Genomic DNA, 22,474 nt, shown 5'->3' on the forward strand with positions numbered 1-22,474 from the left:
GATGTGCAAATAAAAACTCATTAAATATTAATTGAGTTCGATAATTAAAAGACAAAGTGGACGCGTAAAAAACAAACATAAATCTGTGGCCAAATGTTGCTGCAACATGTTGTTGACTCACAGTTGGCAACAGTTGCCGTTAGCTTCTGTGGCAACATTCGAACGTTTGAATTTTGTACCTGTAACTGCCATTGTCCAGAGTTTTTGTTTGGGGCAACATGTGAAGCCACCCACGAAGGTGCGTGCCGCATGGTTTCATTCATAACTAGACGCGTGGCGAAATGTTGAGGCTTCGTTCTCGTCCTGGTGCTCGTCCATTCGTCGTCGCTGCTCGGCTACGTGCTGTGGCACTTCGTGCAGCGCTCAGCGTCCTTGCCTTGCAATATAAAAACAAGCGTTCTACGCTTCGAGCTCTGAGTTCTTCGCTCGTCGTCAGCCTGTTGCGTTCTGGGACACAGCCCAAAAAAAAAAGACAGAAAAAGCCCAGCTCCGTCAGAATAGGACCAGGTCCTTAAGACCGTCTTTATAGCCCCCAGTTAAGACTTGAATTTCAATATAATTTTTGTGCAAACAAGAAATACTCAAAATATTCAAATTTCAAAATTTCTCTTGTCTCATTTGGTTTAAGTGCCGTCGCGCGTGAGCACATAAAATAAAATTTGTGAGCCAATTTAATAGGCAAACGAGTCGCAAATCTTGAAAACCATAAATATTTACCCAGTGTTAAGATCAAACGAAATATTTTCCCGGCCAATTACCAAATTGATAAGGTGCTAACGTTTTTATGTGAGAAAATTGTTACCACACAGGCAGAAAAAATAAAATAAACGAAACTTATTCGCTTTTTGGTGTCATTTAACGCGTTATCAAGCGGACGATTTGCATTTTGGTGGATTAGTCCATATCAACGATATAACTGGTGGGTAAAATGCATATTTTGAAAAGATTATCGATAAAAAGAAGAAGAATATGTATTAATGTTTCAATTTAAGCAAATTAAGTTAAAATAAATTTCAAAAAACTTAAATAAAGTAAAATATCGGTTAAATTGTGGAAAGGAAAAACTCTGATTTATTCGAATCTATTTTTATTTTAAAATGAATTTAAAATTGTATTAAAAAATATAGTCGAATATGGTGAAAAGTGAAAAATTCATTCAAAAATAGCAAAAAGCTTACAATCTTCTTGTAATGTTGCGATTAAATGCTACAAATGAGAACTTTTGACATAAAATGGATCGATATAATAACTTTTGCAAGGGACTACAAGAAGATTAAAGAAAAACTCTTAATCTTTGACGAGTTTTTTTTAGAATTAGTGAAATTGCTTAGTAACTTACAGACTTACGTTAAATCAAGCAAAAAATAAACAGTTTTTATAAACATGATGGAGAGCTCAAATACTTCTGCGTTAATCTAGAAAATACTTTAAGCATCAAATAATGTGAATATATCAAATAAATCGTTTAGGAATTGAGAAAGTTAAATCGCCTTTTTTAAAAGAAGTAACATTTAATAATTAATCATGTAGTAATTAAAAAAATATTAAGCATTTTCAACTTTTGTGTGTATTTTGTACCCATGCCAATTTACCTTTGTTTGAGGCACACAGCTTAACCCGAAAGAAAGCATCAGTTAAATGAAATGACTTGCAATTAATTATGCCTGAGGCTTCATTTATAGATGTCCATTGGTACAGGAAGATTGGCCAATTTCATTATTTGTAGGCGATTAATTTGCTGGTGGTAGAAAATGTAAAGAATCGCAAACACCAGAAATGGTATTCAACTTCACAGGCAAAATGTGGCCTTTAATTTGAATTTTTATATAAAAGGAGGGAATTCATGGTTTGTTTAGTTGACAGAGTGCCAATGGAAGACACTAGCCAGCTAATTAGTTTTTCCCTTTATGTAATTTTGACATTGTTCGGCAACTTCTGCTGCGGCTCCTTGTGCTCGTTCTGTTCGTCCTGTGTGTCCTGAGCCTGTAATTTAATAGATTGCAAACAAGATTTGAAGAGAATTTTCCACTTTTGATTGGCAACGAAAACTTGCCGTCCTGCTACTTCCATCAAGAAGCGCACAGCTATAGGTCACGTTTGTTGGAGGTCATAAAAGATTGTTTAAGATCGTAATTGAAAGACTTGCGGCAACATTTCCAATTCGATATTGATTTAATTTTTAAATCTTTGCTGCTGTGCAATTTAAGTGTAAGGCTTATCTTGTAGATACGAATATGGTATACCCTAGTATATTTTAGAGAGCGAAATATTTGATAATAATTGCAAAATTATGTATGTGAATAATCTATTTTACCCCGTGAACATTTTGAAAAATGTATAAAATCTGTAGACGTTCAATTGTGGACTATTAGTTACTAAACGAATAGGAAGTAGTCTCAAATAAATCTTTTGCCAGCCAATGGATATTTGCCTAGTCTAGCATACCCGCTAGGCTGGGCTGAAAGACGATTGAATCACAGCATTGCAATTGAATCGCAACATTGAGTAGCAGTGAAAACATTCATTCGCTCATTTATTCACTCACTCGTTTATTTACCATGGATCAGCGGGCAAATCAAATTGTTCGCTCGTAAAAATCTTTTTATCGACCGAAACTTTTGCCTAACTTCGCAGCTATTTGCATACATGTTAAATGCAAATAGACAACAAGACTTTTGCTGTATTATTTTCTTATATATTTTATATATTATTTTATATTTTTATGCATACTTTTTGGTTGTGTTTACAGCACAGATAAAAGCGAGTGAATTCATAGGCACAATCGCTGCAGGCAATCACGATTTCTCAGTGGGGCAGTTCCTTTATTTAACGAAACCGTCGGCAAGGGGGCAGGTGGGACACACAGTGGGGCAGGGCAGTTTTTGTAGGCCCATATCATGCCAAGCATTGTTTAACGCTCAAACAAAATATATTTATTTGCTGAACTTCAAATGCAGCCATTTTCATATGCTGGCATTTAAACAATGTAATTTCATTTTAGACGGCCGACGAATGGTATTTTTTCAACATTTTTTGGCTCCAATAGAGCACAGGAAGCGCACAGAATTGACACATCTATGAATTTGGCTCTCATGCAACTGCTGTCAACATTTCAATATTCGAATATTCCCTAACATTCGCAAATCCTGGCACATGAAATGGCCCCAAATATGACAGCTGCCCGAATCCCGAATGTCATTGCTGCCACTTATTACAGTTACTTACATATGTCTCCTGGGCGTGTCGTAAGCTTCCCAAATAGTTAAACATCCAGAGATTTGCGCCAAAGTCTTACGCTGACAGCTCAGCTTTACTAGAGCTCAGTGTTTGATGGCCAGGGGTGCAAAGGTAATAGAAATAAGTTAGAGGAAAACGATAGTAAAACCACATGGAATAAAATGTGCCCTGCCTTTCGATAACTATTTATTTAATGCGTGCAAAAAGACATTAGAAATTATTATTATTATGATTATTATAAATATTATTATTATGATAAATATTATTACTATTATTATTATTATTATTATTATTCTTATTATTAATATTATTATTATTATTATTTTTATTATTATTATTATTATTATTATTATTATTATTATTATTATTATTATTATTATTATTATTATTATTATTATTATTATTATTATTATTATTATTATTATTATTATAATTATTATTATTATTATTTTACAATAATTTCAAATTATCAGAACTAAGTATTTCATTTCACTAAGGACGTCCTATTGTCTATTAAAAAATGCCATAACTTGTATGACGTTTATCCATTAAACAATATTATATTTTCCGTAAAATTATATTATAAACCGCAAACCAGTCATTTTCCGAACACAATTAAGGCCAAGAGATCCGACTAAATTTATATATAAGGGTTCTGTTTGCGCCCAAAAGTATGCAACAGAAACTAAACACAAAGCCCGTTGCGTATACGTCACGATGTTATAATTGAAAAGAAAAAAGAAGAACTTATCTCGATTTGATGACAATTCAAAGAGCAGCTAACAGACAGATGACGCACGATAACTTGAGACTGACATTTGGCCGAATTTCAATTAACAGTTGGACCTTAAACTCGAGATATGTGTGTATGTATAGAAAGTGAGTGCAGTTTGTACAGTATTAAAGCTTTTTGCTGGCCGTAACAAAACGCATTAATAAATATGTGTATGCGGGTCAAAGGAAAGTAGATTTTTTTGTGCGTCAATGGGAGCCCTCATAAACATTGCTGAAAGCTAATCAAAATAGTCAAAGGATGTGACGATGAATAAATGAGAGGAAGTTACAGTGGGCACCAAGTGAAGGCAAAATCAATTTCCATGCGCCCAACCCATTTAGGGTTTGCAAAAATAGGCACTCGGCAAAGCCACAGCGCTTCCAAAACTGTATTTAGACGGTTTTTGCGTCTATTTATAGATATCGAAAGACTTGAGAGATGCATGCTCTTTCCTGCTCTAAGGTCAATCGGAAATTGTAAGCCAATTTCAAGTCATTGGACTTTTGAGCTTTTGTATACAATTGGTCCCTTTATACTCTGCCCGTGGGCTATTATAAATTTGTCATGCAATGACAGCTACAAGTCGTGTCGATTTTGGCGAGTTTTCAGTCAGTGCTGTCCATTTGTGTCTCTTTATTAACTTGTCTTTCGCTTTTAAATCTTTCTTTAAAATAAATTAAAAAAAATTTAATCAATTCTTAACGAACCTCTGTTCTGAACAATCAATTAGAATTAGTTTTTTTTCTAAGATAAACTCTTTTTAATATGAAAATCAATTGCAGATTTGCTAAAAGTCCGCAAGCGTATTTTGTCTATGGCCTAAAGCCGAAAGCTAATTGTTCATTTTTGTTTGCATAATCAAGCTGGCGCACAAATTGTCCTGTGGCCACAAATCGAATCCCTTTGGCTAACTGCATCCTTATGATGCCTCATTCTGTCAGTTTCTATACACTTCACAGCTCCAGAGCGCCACGTGCCCATCTTCATCTTCATCTCAACCCAACCACAACCCAACCGAAGCTCGTCAGATCCTTCCATCTGTTTATGTTATTTCCACACATTACGTTTATGTTTCGCTGTCGCTGGGCAGAGTCATTTGGCGCGTCCATCCAGCTGAAGTGTTCAGTTCAGTTGAATGTGGGGTTAGAAGAGGTCATGCATGTGCATGAGCCATAAATTATAAGTACACTTCACGATGTCAAAAGGTTGCATATTTCCACGGAGCGTTTCTCACATATTCACGACACGCTTGCAACGTGCAATATCAATGTCAAACTCCAGATACGTTGCGTGCTTATATATTTTATATATATTCTAACAATAAATATTCCCTGATGTTGATAGATTGCCCCTGAATTATGCTCTAAACTGTTGTTGTGCGAGCGAGCGCACGAAATTATAAATGTTATGAAGAGCTTAACATGTGTAGGTGTCAGAACTGGTAAATCGAAATGTTATAAGTCTGAAACAGTTCTTTTAGTATAAATATATGGCTGCTTAGCTGGCTACTTAAAGTAATTTTAAAAAAATAATAGCAAACCGATTGCACATTTACAAACGTCTGGTCAGTAGTAAGTCGTAAGAAGTTTAAAAGCTAGTTATAAATTATGAAGAAGCTTAGTATATATAGCATTTATTACCTGTTAGGTCGTTAAAATCAAGTTTATTTAACCAACCTCATTTTAAGGTGTTAAAATTCCGAAATCAAATTCGGTATAAAAACGCACGGATAAATTGTTAGACCATGAAATGTTAGAGCATGTGGACATATTTTTTAAAGAAAGAAAGAACTGAAATTCAGAAATTCTCATTGTACAAATATAAACACTTTTTTTTTAAAATTTAATTTATGTTTTTTCTTTCGAAAGAGTTTCTATCGAACATGCAATCTAATAGATTAGCTTACTCGCCAAAACTTTTTGATAAAAAATTGTATTACATTTCAGATATTTTCAGGCAATGCATATTTTATAAATTACAGAGACATGCATTTTGATGCTTGATTTTTGCACAACATAAAAAATGATGCTTCCAGATGATGGGTCAGGGTCGGTCCAGCATGCAATTATTCAAACGAAACGATGAAATTCGATTTTCATGTAATTTTATGCAATTTGTGGCTCGGCATGCTGTTAATCGCCCGATTCATGCATCCATTGATTTTGCATGCAAATATTATTGTTTTTATTTATTTATTTACATTTTTTTTGTTCAATTGCAGAATGATGAAAGCCACAGCGTGGTTTTGCCCGGTGCTATTGACTTTACTCAGCGCCACGAGGTTCGTTTGTACCGCACAGCGGGGTGCGGCGACAACAGCAGCGGGTGGTGGTGATGCTGGTGGTGCTGATGGTGCAGGCGGTGGTTCAGCACCAGCAGCAGCAGCAGCTGGCGGCGCGGGCTATGCCAACGGATATCCGCTGGACTATCTGGATGCACAGGCCGTACAGGTGAGTAAGTCGTGTCCCAACAACTTTTCATTCTCGTTCACCTGCCTTTTGTGGCTTTTACCAGTTGTCGCTCATTTTTGTGACAGTTTTTTGTTTTCGGTCTCATATTTCATTGGACATTTTAAAGTGAAAAAATTGATGAATGCTTTGATGTTGCCATCAGAGCATTTATCTGTATGCATTTCATTTACAAAAGTTTACTGGAAAACCCGTAGAAGAAATTCTTTTTTACTCTCACTTAAAATAAAATACAACGTATTTAACCTTATACATAATATACTCTATATATAGTCAAGACATAGCAATAGAGTGTTTACAATTTGTGATTAAGTTTATAAAAGTTTTTGGAATTTTAACTAACAGTAGGCCAAAGCTCTCCTTCTTAGGCACACTTCTCAAATATATGAGAATTTTAAGCCAAATTTGCAACGTGGGCTCTTCTAGTTCATTTCACTTATTGAAAAAAAAAACGGACTCCATAAAAATTCAAACAAAATTTGATTCAAAATATTCAAAAAAAAAATTTCAAGACATTTAAGTGTGCGCCTTACAACTTTTTAAGGTTGGACTCACTGCTGAGGCCAAACACTGCAAATCATATATCTTGATATAATTGGTAAATATATCTCCTATATAAGGCAGTTAGCTTACAGTAACCCCATTTAATTAAGTAGCTTATCGCAAGTTAGTTTGCCTAGCTCTCACAGAATGCATCAGAGTTTCCTGGTAAGTTTTTTATCAGATAACAATTATTGAAGTAGGATTTCCGATGAAATAGCTGTTGATTTCTGCCAGAGACGCAATAAATACGAAGTAATGGAAGTATCTCAATGCTATTGGCAAGTGAAACGCATTTTTTCCGAATACTGCCAACTTATCTTATCGACAGACCGAGCGTGACCACCGACCAAACATGAAGATTGAAAAGCCTGTAAAACAAACAAATTAGTCAATGTATAAAAATGGATTCCACATTTATTTTTTGTTCCTTGTTGAATTTGCTCAATGGAAAATTTTTAATAACGATTTATGTACGCTTCATTAGACAGCTGGAAAAAAAAACTTGTAAACAAGAAGTAAACAAAACATATTATTACCTTGTTTATTACATTTGACAAGAAGATAAATAAAACTTGTAGCTTTGTTGTTTTACGGTGCGAATAAATCGCCAAACAAAGTTGACAAGAAAAGTTCAAGTTTTCGTGCTGTTTAATTTGGCCAACGTGTGCGTTCCACTGAAAACAATAGAGCTGAATGCCTGGAGGTATGCGTCCAACACTTGTCAAACCGACAGCTTAGCTGACGAACATTTCAAAGGACCAACTTCTGGGCCACTCAACACCTGCGAATGTGCTCTTCATATTTATACATTCACTTTTCATAGGGGCCATCATATTTTATCAGCCATTTGCATTGTGAATATTCTATCCGGTCGAGCATTCAAAACAATGAAAACTATTTAAGGCCGAGCTAAAAGTTTTCCAGCGTAAATATTTTAGTCAAATTGAAACTTATGCGATAAGTTTGTTAAAACAATTTATAACAATTTGGGCTGAAACCGTGCAAAGAAGATTTTGATGAATAGTTGATACCTTGTACTCTGCACTTCCATTAATTATTGCAGCTGCCTTAGATAACAAATAATAATCACGGAGTTGTATTCGATTTTCTCAATGAATCAAGGCACCGAACTGTTTATTTGTCCTAAGATCAATTGAAAATAGGTCAAATTAGCAGTAAGAAAACAAATTTTTTATACTGAATGACATTTTGGAAGAGGGAACATTGGGAATCGCACTTTAGTGCATCGAAACTCTAAGCATCCTGATCAGCGTCATCGTCAGCATCTTCATCCTGATCATCATCATCATCATTATCATCGTTTTCATCTGCATCATCATCAGCATCGTCGTCATTGTCGTCATCGTTATTGTCATCGTTATCATCATCGTTATCATTATCATTGTCATCGTCATTATCATCATCCTGCTGAGGTCCACGCGATGGCCCATGTCCAGGTGGACCACGTGGTGGTCCGTGTCCGGGCGGACCACGCGATGGTCCCTGAGCAGGTGGTCCACCTGGACGACCCGGTGGTCCCTGGCCGCCGGGACCACGCTGCGCCAAAACGGCGACAAACAAGACGGCAAAGATGGCTAATGTAATAGCTCTCATGATTAACTTTTAATTGCATTAACTCCGACAAACGCTCTTTTATAGACCCAGCTCCAGTTGTCGCTTATTTGAACAGTTGCCCCCGGGTCAATAGAACAAGACAGTTGGTTATGCCAATCTATTGGCATTGGGCAAATAATTCTCGCAACTAATGCAGTCTGAATGCTTACGTAGAAAGTTTTCCATTGCCATAGTGCGAACATAAATCGATCGAATGGCATGACTAATAGACCCGGTTTATTGTTTTATGTGCTGAGATAAGAGCTACGTTGGAAACATTGTGCGATCTATCGGAACTGACAATTGTTCAACGATTAAAAAGCTGAAATAGCAACGAGAAACATTTACTTATTTATGAAAGCTACTTGGTAACTTATCTTAAGTGCTCTTGGCATTACGATAATGTCATGTTGACATAACAAATTGAAAGTCTGGACAAATTCTTTGCTTTAATCTTTTCGAGTGCCTTTTTGAAAAGTAGTCAAAAGTAGAATGTGTGATTTATCAATCGTATAATTAGAATAAAACCAACTACTTATAATAACATATCATTTCGTTCCTTAATAATACAAAAAACCAACACTTGGTTTTCAATTGTCTTCTTTTGCTATCCTCACGTTACATCGAACTTATAATTAAATTCCTACTTCTGCTTTTAAGGGAGTACTTATGCACTTGCCGATCCGCTGCCCTCCACTGATTCAGTCGTTGACTCAGCGGATTCGCCGGAACCCTCGGTCGTTGATGCTTCGGGTGCCTTGGTAGTCTCGACCGGCTCCTCGGGTGCCTTGGTTGACTCCTCAGGCTCCTGTGTTCCCTTGGTAGACACTTCAGGCTCTTCCGGTGCCTGTGTAGTTTCTGTCGGTTCATCGGTTGCCTTAGTAGACTCCTCAGGCTCCTCTGTTCCCTTGGTAGACACTTCAGGCTCTTCGGGTGCCTGGGTAGACTCTTCGGGTGCCTTGGTTGACTCCTCAGGCTCCTCTGTTCCCTTGGTAGACACTTCAGGCTCTTCTGGTGCCTGTGTAGTTTCTGTCGGTTCTTCGGGTACCTTTGTTGACTTCTCAGGCTCTTCGGGTGTCTGGGTAGTCTCAGTTGGGTCTTCTGGTGCCTGAGTGGTTTCGTCAGTGTCACCCGAACCTTCGGTTGTTGAATCCTCTGGTTCCTCTGGGGTTTTAGTGGTTTCTACGGGCTCTTCTGGCGCCGGGGTAGTCTCCTCAGGTACATCAGGAGTAGATTCTTCTGGTGCTTGGGTAGATTTCTCTGGCGTTTCCGGGGTAGACTCTTCCGGGGCCTGGGTGGATTGCGTTTGAGGTTCCTCAGGCGTTGATTCTACTGGACCCTGAGTAGGCTCCGATTCCACTGGAGGTTCTGGGGTGCTTGGCGGTGCTGGCGGATGTTCAGTGCGAATTTCATGCTTGTTATGATGTTCCCAGCCCTCGTCTCTATGCCAACCGTTCACATCGCTATGCCATCCGCCAAAGTTGCCATGCCATCTGTCCCCATTACGATTCCAGCGGCCATGATCCAAATTGTTGCCCCAGCTACCTGAGTTACCATGCCACTGATCAGCGTTGCCATTCCAGCCGCCACGCTGAACATTTCCTGCCCAGCCTCCGTGGTAGCGTTCCCAACCAAAGCCATTGGGCCTGGCAGCGACCACGGCGCAGAGAACCGCGAATACCGCAATTGTTAGAAGCTTCATTTTGCTATTGTTCGATGTATACTAATCGGCACTGAGTATAGAACGGCTTTTTATATGAAGAAAGCAGGTGGTCATTGTCAGCGCAGTTACCATGGCTCTCAGACATTCTGTCCATTCACTACAAAATATTATCTAATCGCAATCTCAATTATAGTGTCTGATAAGCAAAACGGCGAAAAAAAAGAAAATAAAGTAAATTTCATTGCGTACTAACCACCGACAGGTCTGCGTGTAGCAATACGTGTTCTGCTGATTTCTTTGGGGATTGTGTTTTCAACTGTGTACTTTTTTTTATTTTATTCGAAACATAGATTAAGTTAATCTTTCGATGATGAACTGGTTAAGGCCTTGGTGACTTGAGTTGGACAGGTTAAGGTCTCTTATAACCTCAAGTTATTTTCCATTGTAAAGTAAACAAGGTTTAGGTTTAAGATCTTACTCTGTTTGGCAGCTATCGAACCTTCGGTTATTTTCCATATTCAGTTTGACTTTATCACAACTCAATTGGCGGGGTCTATGGTTGGACTGAGTGATCGATAATGAATTACCAATCGGAATGCGTTAAAATTCGCTTGACTTGATAGCTGGGGGCGTTAACATTTCTCAAGGCTTATCAGATTGAAATGAAAGAGCGTACCTTTAGTTTTGTACGACAGCTTTTAAGAACCTTTAACTTCTACAGACTAGGTTTATTGAACTAAAGACAACACACGCATACAAAGATAATTCTACATAAGCCAAAATGCCGTCCATTTTAATACCACTTAAGCTGCATTTGAGCTAACATCACGATTTGAGTCAAATCATCAAGTTTTATCAAAATGTCGATAACAATTATTTTGGTAACTATTAAGTGCCTCACTATATCTTATCCATATCTTACAATTGTAATCTATATATTTTCCTACGTATAAATACTCCATATTATCATTTGATAAAAGAATTTCCCACACTTAACATTTATGTCTGGCCCTGATCATGATTCCTTTACGTGTTTTCTTTCATGAGTCACACACAAATCATCTAGAATTTTTCGTTGTTATCTGCACTGAATTGTTTACACTATTTTTTTATCTGAAAGCTGCTCGACTTTGCAAATTATTGTAAATATTTATTTATGTGCCTGCAAACAGCAGCGAGAACATATCCCATTATGTTTTTTTAATTAGGCAAATAAAAATATAAGAAAAAAGTGAAGTAGTTCCACGGAAGCGCTTATCAGTGTGAGGGGCTTACCCATCACGCAAAATGATTAATCATCTGATCATTTAAAACTCATTTCCCAAATTGACATTCAATAATTTAAATGTCGGCGCATGATAAGATATTTGAATATTTTTGAATGTGTTCCGAGTTTCACTTTCTCCTTATAATAGAACAAATTTTCAGATCATAGATGTTCCAGAATGTTCCAGAATGTGTGGCTGTCAATTTATGGATAGGAAATATCTTCTTTTATTATAAAAATCAAAACTGATTAGAGCTAGAATATTATTTAATTTATCTCTCTCTTGGACTCTCTCTCTCTCTCCCTCTCATTATATGTATTATTATTATGAAGTCCATGAAGAACTTTTTTTATAGCTTCTATAAATTTGCCATTCATGCTGATATTTCTTCCAGACAACTGTTTAACCAAGTCAAACATTTGCTAACTTGAAAACTTTTTGTATTAAGAACTTCTTATGCGTTGCAATCAGAAGTTGAAAATGAATGCATATAAATGGATCTATCCCCCTCTTTATCTTTTTTCAGGCTGAGTACTCCCTGGTGAAGCGAAATAAACCGTCGCTGTCCATTGTCAATCCGTTGGATGTGCTGCGCCAGCGGCTGCTGCTGGAAATAGCGCGCAGGCAGATGAAGGAGAACACACGGCAGGTGAGGAGTGCACAATGTGGTCTGAGTTGGCCACCATTGTCCACTTTGGTATTTTTAATAAGCGCAAATGAGCACAAGGAAAACTTTTCAGTTTTGTTCCATTCAACCTGCAAGATAAACAAAGGAAAAACCAACGCAAAGAACAATTTTATTTTATACTCTCTGGCAGTTGCGAGTTGAAAGTGCGATTTGATGTAAATGGAAAATTGTTGCAGCTAATCAAAATTAGAGCTGCAAATGGTAAAAAGAAAATAGTTGGAAAGAAACTTAAAAGGTCATGCGCATCGTTTGCGTAAACTTTTTTCATTTAGCGAGCAGCTAAAAGAACAATAAATTTATGTATTTGCAAATAAGCGTCAAATGCCTAGCCAGTGGCAAGGTCGTCTCACGCTTTCCATTTCCCATTTTCCTGTTGCCCGTCTCTCGTTACGCAGTGGTCCATTTGTCAGACACTCGCCCAAAGGCGCATCTTATCGCTGGGCATTGAAAAGCCCGCATGCTAGCCATGTAAATAACACATAGGTAGATATCAAAAGGAAAGCTGATATAAGCAGGAAAGTGTGAATGGGTGTCAATGACTTGAAGATGCCCTCTGACCTTCGCAAATGTAGCCTGAAAACTTACCTATAGACTCGCTTAAATATTAATACTTCTTCAACACATAAAGATGCAAACATTTCCTTACCCGAATCTTTAAGAAATATGTTTCTTGGATATGCACAACATGCTCAAATCTAAACCATATTTTTATAAGGAAACCCATTTGGGCCTTGGCTTAAAACTAAAGAAAACTTCTTTGAAGCCCTATAACACAACATACCAAATATTTTCCATATACAGGGTACAAAATAAAAAGCTTCTGGAGCTTAAGGCTGTTGGCAGCCAACAAGCAAAGGCTTAGTGGCATCCTGTTTGCGTGTATGGGGAAACCTACGCGTCGTATGCGTAATATAAATATTTCACCCTGGCAACAAAGCGAAATTTATTTGGTTACCAAAATGTTGATGCACCCCACAGCGTTAGGTAAAATGTGGCAAGAAAATCAAACGATTTAATGGCAGGAATTCAAACGATTTGGCCCTTGGGTGCCTCTCGAACAAAGATCTCGACTAAGGAGAGGCTGTGCGCTCCATTTACACATGTCAAATCATATGTATATTGATTTGTCAAAGGGACACCATAAAGTGCGGCATAAATACGAGCTCCGTGAAAGGCAAACTCTTCAGTGCACTGAAATAATTGAGTTTTGGGTGTAGAAAAGGAGGAATACTCGTGTGCTTGAATAACAAATTGTGATTCATTTAATAAAGTATTCAATAAGAAATATTTTCATATATTGGAGAATATTTAGTGTTCTATAGTGTAGTATTTTCCTCAGGCGCCAAGGTCGTGGAGTTCTCAGGCTCAGCTGTGGTGGAATCTTCAGGTTCAAGTGTGGTGCTATCCTCCAGCGGCGGTGGTGTGGGGCGATGTCCATGTGGTGGACGCTGTCCGTGTGGTGGACGCTGTTCGTGGTCGTGAGGAGGTCGTTGTCCCTGCGGTGGACGCTGATCCTGGTCCTGAGGAGGACGCTGACCATGGCCTGGTCGCTTGTCTGTGCGTTCTAATAGAACACCAGCATTAAAAATAGATCACTTAAGAACGAACTTAAAGGACTCACCATTCGAATCCTCATCACTGCTTGGAGGGCCTACTGGCCGCTGGTTCTCGCCTCCTTCCTGTGGTGGCCTCTGCTGTTCAAGAGCTCCGTCGTGACCAAGCCTTTGTGGGTAGGCTGCTACCAGCACCACCAAAAGGCTAGCTGCCAGCACTGTAATTGCTATAGATTTCATTGTTGGATTGTTGGTTGTAACTGTTTGAGCATTTGGCTTTTCTGGTGGCTTTTATAAGACTGCGCTCATGTGGGAATACAGAATTCCCAGGCATGCGATACATGTTGGTATAATCTTATCGCGCCCAGACATTCCAGGGAATATCCCAAAAAATGACTAAATTGTTTTTCTTTTATCTAGCAGCAATTTAAGTCGTCATAACATAACAACACGAACTGCAATTCCTCAAGTGTATCACTTCTGTGTACGTCGCTCTTAACAACTATCTTATGGGGTATTCCGATTACTAACTGCAAATTGTTTGCTGATAAGAACATTGATAATACAGCTATTGTATAAATGCAATTAGCTTTTACAATTATATGCCGTGATTACCTATATTATTTTTGTACTTAATATAATGATTGAACAAAAGAAGTAGAAGAAGAAGGGAATAATAAAAATTCGATTTAGAATATATTCAAATAGTGCAAAAAATGAAAATCAAATTAAAAAAAAAAAAAATGTACATGAAAGTAAAACAAGATATATTTTATATTAAACGCGAAACAAGTTACATTACTTCTCACATTTATCTAAACTCGATAAATATCGCTTTGTGGCTCCAATTAAATATATCGTTGACATATATCGTTGACAGAAAGTGCCACGGATTAGAAATTTTTGCGCTCAAAAAAGTAAAATATAATAATATTTTGAGATATTACCTTGATTATTGGTATATATCCATACGTATCTAAATAGCATCTTTATATATTCGGCATATATTCGATAGATATCTGATAAAGTAAACAGTTGTCTGCACAGAGTATTTATTTTACGGCTCAGCCTGGTTCAAACAAGTATTGTAGCATACTTTTCAGGCGATTCCATTGCGCACAATTCGTAGCGTACTTTTTAGAGTATTCAAGTAAAATTGTTTTGCAAACAATTTAGATGAAGATGCATTAAAATTCAGCAAAATTTCCTCTTAAGTATACGGCAAATATAACAAAAAAATATATTCAGTCATGCGAAAATGAATTTAGACCGGAAATAAACAAACTGAAATACTGTAAGTTTAAAATGCAATTAAAATTGTTTAATTAGAGCAAAAATCTAATTGACAGTGTGATAAATTAAATATTTATGCTATTTATGTGCCTGTGGGGCGGAAAGTGGAGCGAATCCCCAAGGAGCTGTGGCGTGGCACACATTGCGAATTGCTCGCAACATTCCCTCTACTCATTTCCTTTAATGTCAAACGTTTTACCTCTTTACTTTTCACACCCTGCGCACAGGTTGAGTTGAATCGGGCCATACTGAAGAACGTGGGTAAACGTGTGTTTCTGGAGCCGGCGACTTGGGGCAACAGCCGCTACCAGCAGCAGCAACAGCAGCAGCAATTGGAGCGACAGCGTGAGCTGCTCCGTCGCGAGCAGCTGCAGCAGCAGCATTTCCCCAGTCAACTCTGGAGCTACGGCTGGCCGCAGTCCGACTCCGGCTCTGTCGCCGGCTCTGTCGCTGGCAACGCAGCAACCCCTCCCGTCTCCTCCTCGGCGATGGCTGCCTCACGGTTTTTTGATTTTCTACAGCCACCGGCGAAACAGCAGCAGCTGCTCGACGATGCTAACAAATCCCTAAACGCCGGCGCCCTCGGCCAGGGCATGGCCAAACATCAGCAGCCAAACGGAAATGAAATTGCAAACGAAACAAATCATTTAAATGGCAATCGCAAAAGCGCAACAAGCCTTCTGGCTGGCATGGAGGAGGATCAAGAGGATAATGGCGAGGACCAAGACGAAATGTTGGATGAGCTTAACTTGAACTGGGCCAACGAGCAGCCGATGGATGATATGGACAGACCCCTAGAAGCAGCAAATGCAAATGGACGGCTTCCCTGGCGTCTAATCTATCGCATGCACAAAAATCCACACTATGCTAATTAAGTGACAGCAGCTAAAGATACAGATACAAATGCAGATGTAGATGCAGATACAGATACAGATACAGATACAGACACAAATACATATACACAACGAACACAGACAGACACTGTTACAGATACAGCAAACAGTTTTAGAGTTTAACTAGATGTTAGTAGTTGCTAAATTGACGGTTCCTAATGGCTGGCTATAAGGCAGGCATATTGTGTGTGCAACCCTCCGATAAAGAAATCCTCCCTCCCCCCCTTAAACGACCTGTTACTTAACGTACTCAAAGCTCACACTCAGACTCACTATTTGAATTTCGTATCGGTATTTGTGACTAAATGGTTTATGTAACGATTCATGCTACCTCTTTCTCAGATGCTCCACTAAAACAAAATATATAAAAACCACATGAAACGAACGTTCCCTTTACTCAACGTAATTATACTCAACAATTGTATTTATTGACTAGAAAAAATATTTTAAAAAAAATATATATAAAAATAATACCACAAAAAAAATTATATATATATATGTATATGTATATGAATTTGTTTAATAGCATAAATGATGTTGATTAATAAAAATAAATAACATGTGTAGTTTTTAAATAAATATTATAAAGTGCAATATGCATGCTTAAAAACATATACCATATAATGTATGTGTGGATCATTAAATGCTTTAGCTATTGAGTTAAATATTAATTTATTAAATAATGTACTTTTAAATTTTAATTATGCTTTTTATGCAAAAAATGTCGCTGAATTCTATTTCTTTGAGAGCAATTTAAATTCTCCGCTGGCGGAATTCGTATTTTCTTTAAGCTTAATATTTTTTCAACATTTTCAATGAGCAAACAGGAATTTTAGCTGCACTATTTATAATGTTCAGATGCTCAAAATGAAAAATAAATTGTTCTGATTGAATTTTAAAGAATATTTACAATAGTAAAAACCTTAAGGATCTCACAGAGTTAAAACTTACTGTCAAATCTGAATGTAACTGTTAACCTAGTCATGCATATTATATCATTATTTTCATTAATCTCTTCTTTTAGCTAATATACGAAAGTTGTAACAAAGTTAAGAAAGATGTTAAAGACACAAAAAATGGTTGCAAGTCATACAAAATACGACTAACGATTTTAATGTAGATGAGCTACTTAATCCTAACCTAAAGTTATGCATGTGAAAACGAAAACTCAATTAAACTATCTACATATATATGATAAACAAATATATTAAAGCTATGTGTTGGAAATGGATCGAGTCGACAAACAAATACACTACTTAACACACACACACACACACTTTTATGTTAATTTATGAGTTTTATGCAAAACGAAAAGGAAATAAAGATAATTTTCTATATGTAAATAAACGATTTTCTCATACATATATAAAGCTGAAGAAATGAAATGTAACGCGACATCAAATGATTCAAAATTATATATATAAATGTTTATATATTACATGGATTATAATCGTATATGTACGCATGTATGTGTATGTATTTATTTTAATGAAACCAGTGAATAATAAAAAACACAAAATATGGAAACGGCATTCAATACCAAAACGCTTGATTTATAATGGGTGCGATTCAAGAATAAAACAATATTATAAGCCACTAACCTAGGGAATCGAACCAGGGCACATGAGACAGACCAAGGAATATATGAGCATTAGTTAGTGTACTGCGCAATCGAAACTAAGACTTTGTTTTAAATTTAACAAAATAAGTCATTTATTTCATTCTCGCACTAGAAGTAATATTATTGTGGCTTTAAGCATCTATTGATTATTTCAAGCGTCTAAAGAACATTTATTTAAGTTCTTTAAACACACAAGCGATTTGATGTATCTTTCGTACCAGCTTTTATGTTTGCTTTGTACAACATATTTTAAAACAAGCTTCCGCAGAACCTAGTAATAAATTAATTTAGGCATGCTAGATAATAAGAGGGGAAACGTTTATTTTCAGTTGACAAGTGTATTTGAAGTGCAGATTGTGCCCAAAACACTTAAGCGTAATTCTAGACATGGGCCAACAGCTAATTATGGTGTACGATGGATGTGCCCTTGGGGTTGCCACTTGAATAGCTCGAGGGCATAATTAATAAACTTGTAGTATCTCTGACGTCTCTTACACGAGACGCTCAACAGACACACAAAACTGTGCCCGGTGTCTCCGTCATAGGGGCCCAAAGAATAGGAATAGGACTCCCAAAAACGATAATTATCACAGTACCATTACGAGCACGAAGCACGTACAAAACAGTCGACAGCAGAACAAACAATGACAGGGACAACAAGTGGAGTGTGTGCTGTGGTGGTGTGCATTTTGTTGTGTGTGGTTGGTTTTTGTTTTTTTTTTTTCTTTTTTTTTTTCTTCCTTTTGAGTCTCAGTATTCATTTGATGTCACAGAGCAACGCAACGCCGCGCAGTGTCCAGTGTTTGGGATTGAAATCGGTCTCGAAATCAATGGAACCCACATACTTGAGGTCGGTACGCTGCGGCTTCCTATAAATTGGGCATTCATACAGCTTGGGATCCTTGCCGGCGGTTGTGTTAATGGCATATATATATATAACCGGCATTTGTTCATACAGGACCTTCATTTTCGACTCAATCAGCTTGCCGCTGCGTCGATCCAGTGAGGCGCCTGCAATAAAAGACCATAAAAAACCAATGTTTAAATCCACGCCAAGTTATGCTTACACCTAATTGTCCGCATGTTAATATGTTGACCAGCATAAAGTTGGCCTACGTTCGGGGAATATGTGTTTGGGCCCACGCATGTGTTTCCCTTTTTGCGGACCCAAATCTTTATTAGCCTGGCAACAAGATTGCCGTGTTTTAATAGACGGGCATAAAGCCAGGAGAAGCGCCCATTCTAATTGTCCCCATTGGCGGGACACGTGCAAAAAACAGTCAAAATTTATGTACTATAGAAAAAATACAGTAGACCATATATGTGTACCACGCTGCGTATGTGTTATTTAATTTCCCCCCCAATTGTGCACACACATTTGGCACTGCAGTCGGATGTGTGCAGTATGCAAATGCCAGCATTGTCGAATTCAACTGTAAGTGCATTCCCTTTTTATTGTCATATGCTTGAATTTGTCTTATCACGTCACTTATAAGCCACGTATAAGCCATAAGAGAACTGCTAGTTGGCACTTATCTATCGCTCCAGCATTCAATGCAATTTTTTGGCTATTGTATAGATAGATCCATTGAGAATACAAAGCTTTGTGTGCCGTGCAAGTTTTGAATAAGTTGTCAAAACACCTGAGAAACTCCATTAACAATGCACGTCATTTTATTATTTGGTTGTGACCGACGGAAGCTACCCTGCACTACATATAGAAGTTGAGGAAATGTCAATCATATGTATTAAGTTCTATTTAAGCCAATTAAGCTTTGATTTACAAGAGTTACATTCTCTGTTTCTCTGTAAGGATGGGAGATTGATATTATATTTCAGAGAATACTCCTAATACTCTATTGTTTGGTAATTTAAAAGTGGCACGTAACATCAAACAACGTACATTTTAACTTATTAATTAAGTTAAGCTAGCTTGTGAAGCATAAATGTTCTTTTACAAAGAATTAAAAACTAGCCGCAAAAAGCTCGTACGAGTTTGGCAAAAAAAAAAACCGCTATACCCATTCTAGAAACAATATACATGTAAAATATGTGACAAATATGCACAAAAGAGGCGCTCGTTTACCTGTTCGTTGGAAAAATGTACAAATTTTGGGTCTCCCACGACCCCAGCTAATCAACAGCTGACCACAACAAAGATTTGCAGGATAAGCAGAACGCAAGCAACACAAATTATGCCTTTAACATTCGTATTATCACACACAGAATTTAGTCAAGCAAAAAAAAATAATAATAAGAAGGATAGAAACCGCACAAACAAGCCGGCACCAATTTGTGGGGTCAACAAAAGGGCATGAGCCTAGGACAAGGACTAAGGAAGCAGATGACATTGTAAAGCAAATATATAAATATATACTTATATATGGCAAATGCGGATACATTAGGTGCAATATATACAAATACAAATGAGATCCTGAATGTGAAGTGTAGCAAAAGAAACTAACAATTCGCACCGGCTTAGCATTTGAATGAGAAGATGATAACGCGCGGTGGTAAAGGCAGGTGTTGATACTTACCTTCCAGAAATAGTCCATGCACGTATACACCCTCTGTGGGATACTCGGTAATGTCCTCCTTGTTGTATCGCGTTATTTGATTCTGCAGCACAACCGAGTCGAGTGCCCAGCCTTTGTGCGCTCGTGTTACCTCCTGACAATTCCAGCGGCACACGCGACGTATACGCAATGCCAAAGCAGCACCAGTTCAGTAAGCACCATCAATGGCCCCAAGCCAGCGCCCGAGTTGTGGCATATAATAAAAAAGAGAAAAAATAATTGCACAAATGTGTGAATAACTTGAAGCATATTGAATATCAATAAATGGTTAGAGGAACATAGTTTCTTTTAAATGTGACAGGAATATAAATCTTTGTTATTTACCTAGAATAATTTACCACAGGATTTACAGATATATGACATATTTCGTTGATTATTAACTTGATGCGAGCCAAGCAATATTCAAAAATCAATGCAAGGTCTGTAACTTATTATTTGTAATAATTTGTCTGTATCAAGGATAACCTAACAATAATAACTATAAAATGTATGTACAATTCATTGGGTATCTTTAAGTACAGCGCTTTATCGTACACCGGATTTTAAAGTTAAATGTTTATCATATCGCTCGAGCAAAAACACGCCACGTATGAGTAATTATTGACAGGACTGCCCCAACAACTAGCAATAGTTTATCCAGCTTAAGTATAACTATTAAATCCGTTTAGCTTCTTAGGACTTGTGTATGACTTCTTCTGTTGGCTCTTTTGTTATTCAAGAACTTTTTTTGAAATACGTTGTCATAGCAAATGGCAACAAATGCAATTTTATTTTTTTCTACTCACTTGCCGCATGGCGGTCAGAAAACCTTGTGGATTAAAGAACCCCGTCATCCAGAATACCTTTTTTGACAAACATTAAAAAAGAAAGATGAAAAGACAACAAAAAGAATTCAACAATTAGCGAGTCTGCTTGCAAAGTTTATCCCAAACTGGTCAAATGGGGGTAGCTATTAGACGGGGCTTACCTTTGGACGATCCGTGGATATCCAGTTACGAAATTGTCCATTGCGCTCCAGCAGCTCAGTATACCAAAAGCCAAGCGTTGTGGACTCCCAGGATATCTGAAAGGTACAAGTGACATGACAGCAATTACCAGAACTCGCCGATACAAGGAAAACTTTTTGCCAGTTGTTTATTAACTCAGAATATGTGTTTGAACAAAAATATACGTGTATGAGCAATATGTGTAATAAAGTGTAAAAAGTGTTACATTTGTATCTAATTGTCAAAGCCCTTGCTAATCTTGATGTTCATAGCACGACAGTACTCCTCCATTTCTTGCAAGGCATGCTGGTGAGAGTCTCGCTTGGAATACTTGGGCAGTTTATATTCAATTGTGGGATGAAACATATCGCTGGTTTTCTTGCCGCGCGTTATGGTGAATTCGCCCTGATCGAATAACTTTCGTTTCATTTCAAACGTCATTTCCGTATTGTGCAAAGGGGCTTGTGTTAGTAGCGCGAGTGAAGATTCACTGGAAATCGTTGTCTTCGATTCAGATATCATCGAAGTAACTGAACTCCGGTGGGCACTTTGCAGTCGGTCCGTCAGCATTTGTGGATTGAAGGGAACCGTTTTCTTTGGAAACGGAGTGCCTGCTTTGCTGGTCTTCATGAATCCATAATCACGATTTCTCAGCGGAATATGTGAGGTGGCCTCCACATTCTCCCTCGCGAAATCCAGGTGCCTCGCCGTGGAAGGTTTTTCGCGCGATTCATGTCCAGTCCCCTTCAACATGTTCACCATTGAATTCTTTAGCTACACCTATTATAAATATCTTCGTATTAAGGTGATCTAAATGCTTAAGAGACATACCGTAAAAAATAAATATATAAAATTTACGATTTGCTTTCTTTGATACAACTGCTCGTATTTTGATAGTGTATTTTTTGTTTTGGCGTGTGAACTGCTTCAGTAAGGGAATAGAACTGAATTTAAGTCTCATTATTTTTACGATCTCCCATTTTCAAATCCCCCAACGCTTGCTTTTCATCTTTATTTGTTTTCTAAAGCGACATCAAATCAAAATTTTAAAAAATGAATCTATCTATTAATAGATTTTAAAACTTAATATTTTTTTAACGATTTTTTCCAAACTCTTTACTAATATTCTAAGCGTAGCTCTTAAATGTACCATTATTTCAAACTTGCATTTAATTTTCCCATTATATTTAATAATTTGCTTTTAAAACTCATCCAATTTATCCAATAATTTACACATCGTTTCATCCCAAAATCGACCACCAAAATGTCGTTAATTATCTCACATTATTATCATAA

At 37.3% G+C, this 22,474-nt stretch overlaps 5 protein-coding genes across 8 annotated transcripts in view; 1 reads left to right on the forward strand and 4 right to left on the reverse strand.

Moving 5' to 3' along the window:
• The first annotated feature begins 212 nt into the window (after positions 1–212).
• On the forward strand, positions 213–17,527 carry Dh44 (diuretic hormone 44). The gene is made up of 4 exons (XM_002056309.4): positions 213–919; positions 6,234–6,462; positions 12,095–12,217; positions 15,330–17,527. Exons 2-4 carry the CDS (start codon positions 6,235–6,237, stop codon positions 15,975–15,977), a joined length of 999 nt encoding a protein of 332 aa, XP_002056345.1. The 5' UTR covers positions 213–919; position 6,234; the 3' UTR covers positions 15,978–17,527.
• On the reverse strand, positions 9,133–10,362 carry Fst (Frost). Its single transcript, XM_032433534.2, has one exon. The coding sequence runs from the start codon at positions 10,337–10,339 to the stop codon at positions 9,305–9,307; it is 1,035 nt and encodes a 344-aa protein (XP_032289425.1). The 5' UTR covers positions 10,340–10,362; the 3' UTR covers positions 9,133–9,304.
• On the reverse strand, positions 13,488–14,086 carry LOC6632839 (acidic proline-rich protein PRP33). The gene is made up of 2 exons (XM_002056311.4): positions 13,878–14,086; positions 13,488–13,820 (listed from the first exon to the last, which is right to left on the reverse strand). The coding sequence occupies exons 1-2, from the start codon at positions 14,047–14,049 to the stop codon at positions 13,573–13,575; spliced, it is 420 nt and encodes a 139-aa protein (XP_002056347.1). The 5' UTR covers positions 14,050–14,086; the 3' UTR covers positions 13,488–13,572.
• A 390-nt stretch (positions 17,528–17,917) lies between the features above and the next one.
• Positions 17,918–22,474, reverse strand: part of Dhc1 (Dynein heavy chain 1) — a 31,738-nt gene continuing 27,181 nt past the window's right edge. For all 4 annotated transcript variants that reach the window (XM_032433584.2, XM_070206755.1, XM_032433582.2 and 1 more), the window contains 4 exons: positions 21,160–21,255; positions 20,978–21,034; positions 20,154–20,286; positions 17,918–18,627 (listed from right to left, as the gene is read on the reverse strand). In XM_032433584.2, the coding sequence (XP_032289475.2) occupies positions 18,374–18,627; positions 20,154–20,286; positions 20,978–21,034; positions 21,160–21,255 (540 nt within the window). In that variant the 3' untranslated portion in view covers positions 17,918–18,373. The remainder of the gene's footprint in view (positions 18,628–20,153; positions 20,287–20,977; positions 21,035–21,159; positions 21,256–22,474) is intronic.
• I-t (inhibitor-t) lies at positions 21,301–22,145 on the reverse strand. The gene is made up of 2 exons (XM_015170772.3): positions 22,010–22,145; positions 21,301–21,958 (listed from the first exon to the last, which is right to left on the reverse strand). Exon 2 carries the CDS (start codon positions 21,938–21,940, stop codon positions 21,413–21,415), a length of 528 nt encoding a protein of 175 aa, XP_015026258.1. The 5' UTR covers positions 21,941–21,958; positions 22,010–22,145; the 3' UTR covers positions 21,301–21,412.

The sequence above is a fragment of the Drosophila virilis genome, chromosome 2, assembly GCF_030788295.1.
Source record: "Drosophila virilis strain 15010-1051.87 chromosome 2, Dvir_AGI_RSII-ME, whole genome shotgun sequence".
Classification (NCBI taxonomy): Eukaryota; Metazoa; Arthropoda; class Insecta; order Diptera; family Drosophilidae; genus Drosophila; species Drosophila virilis.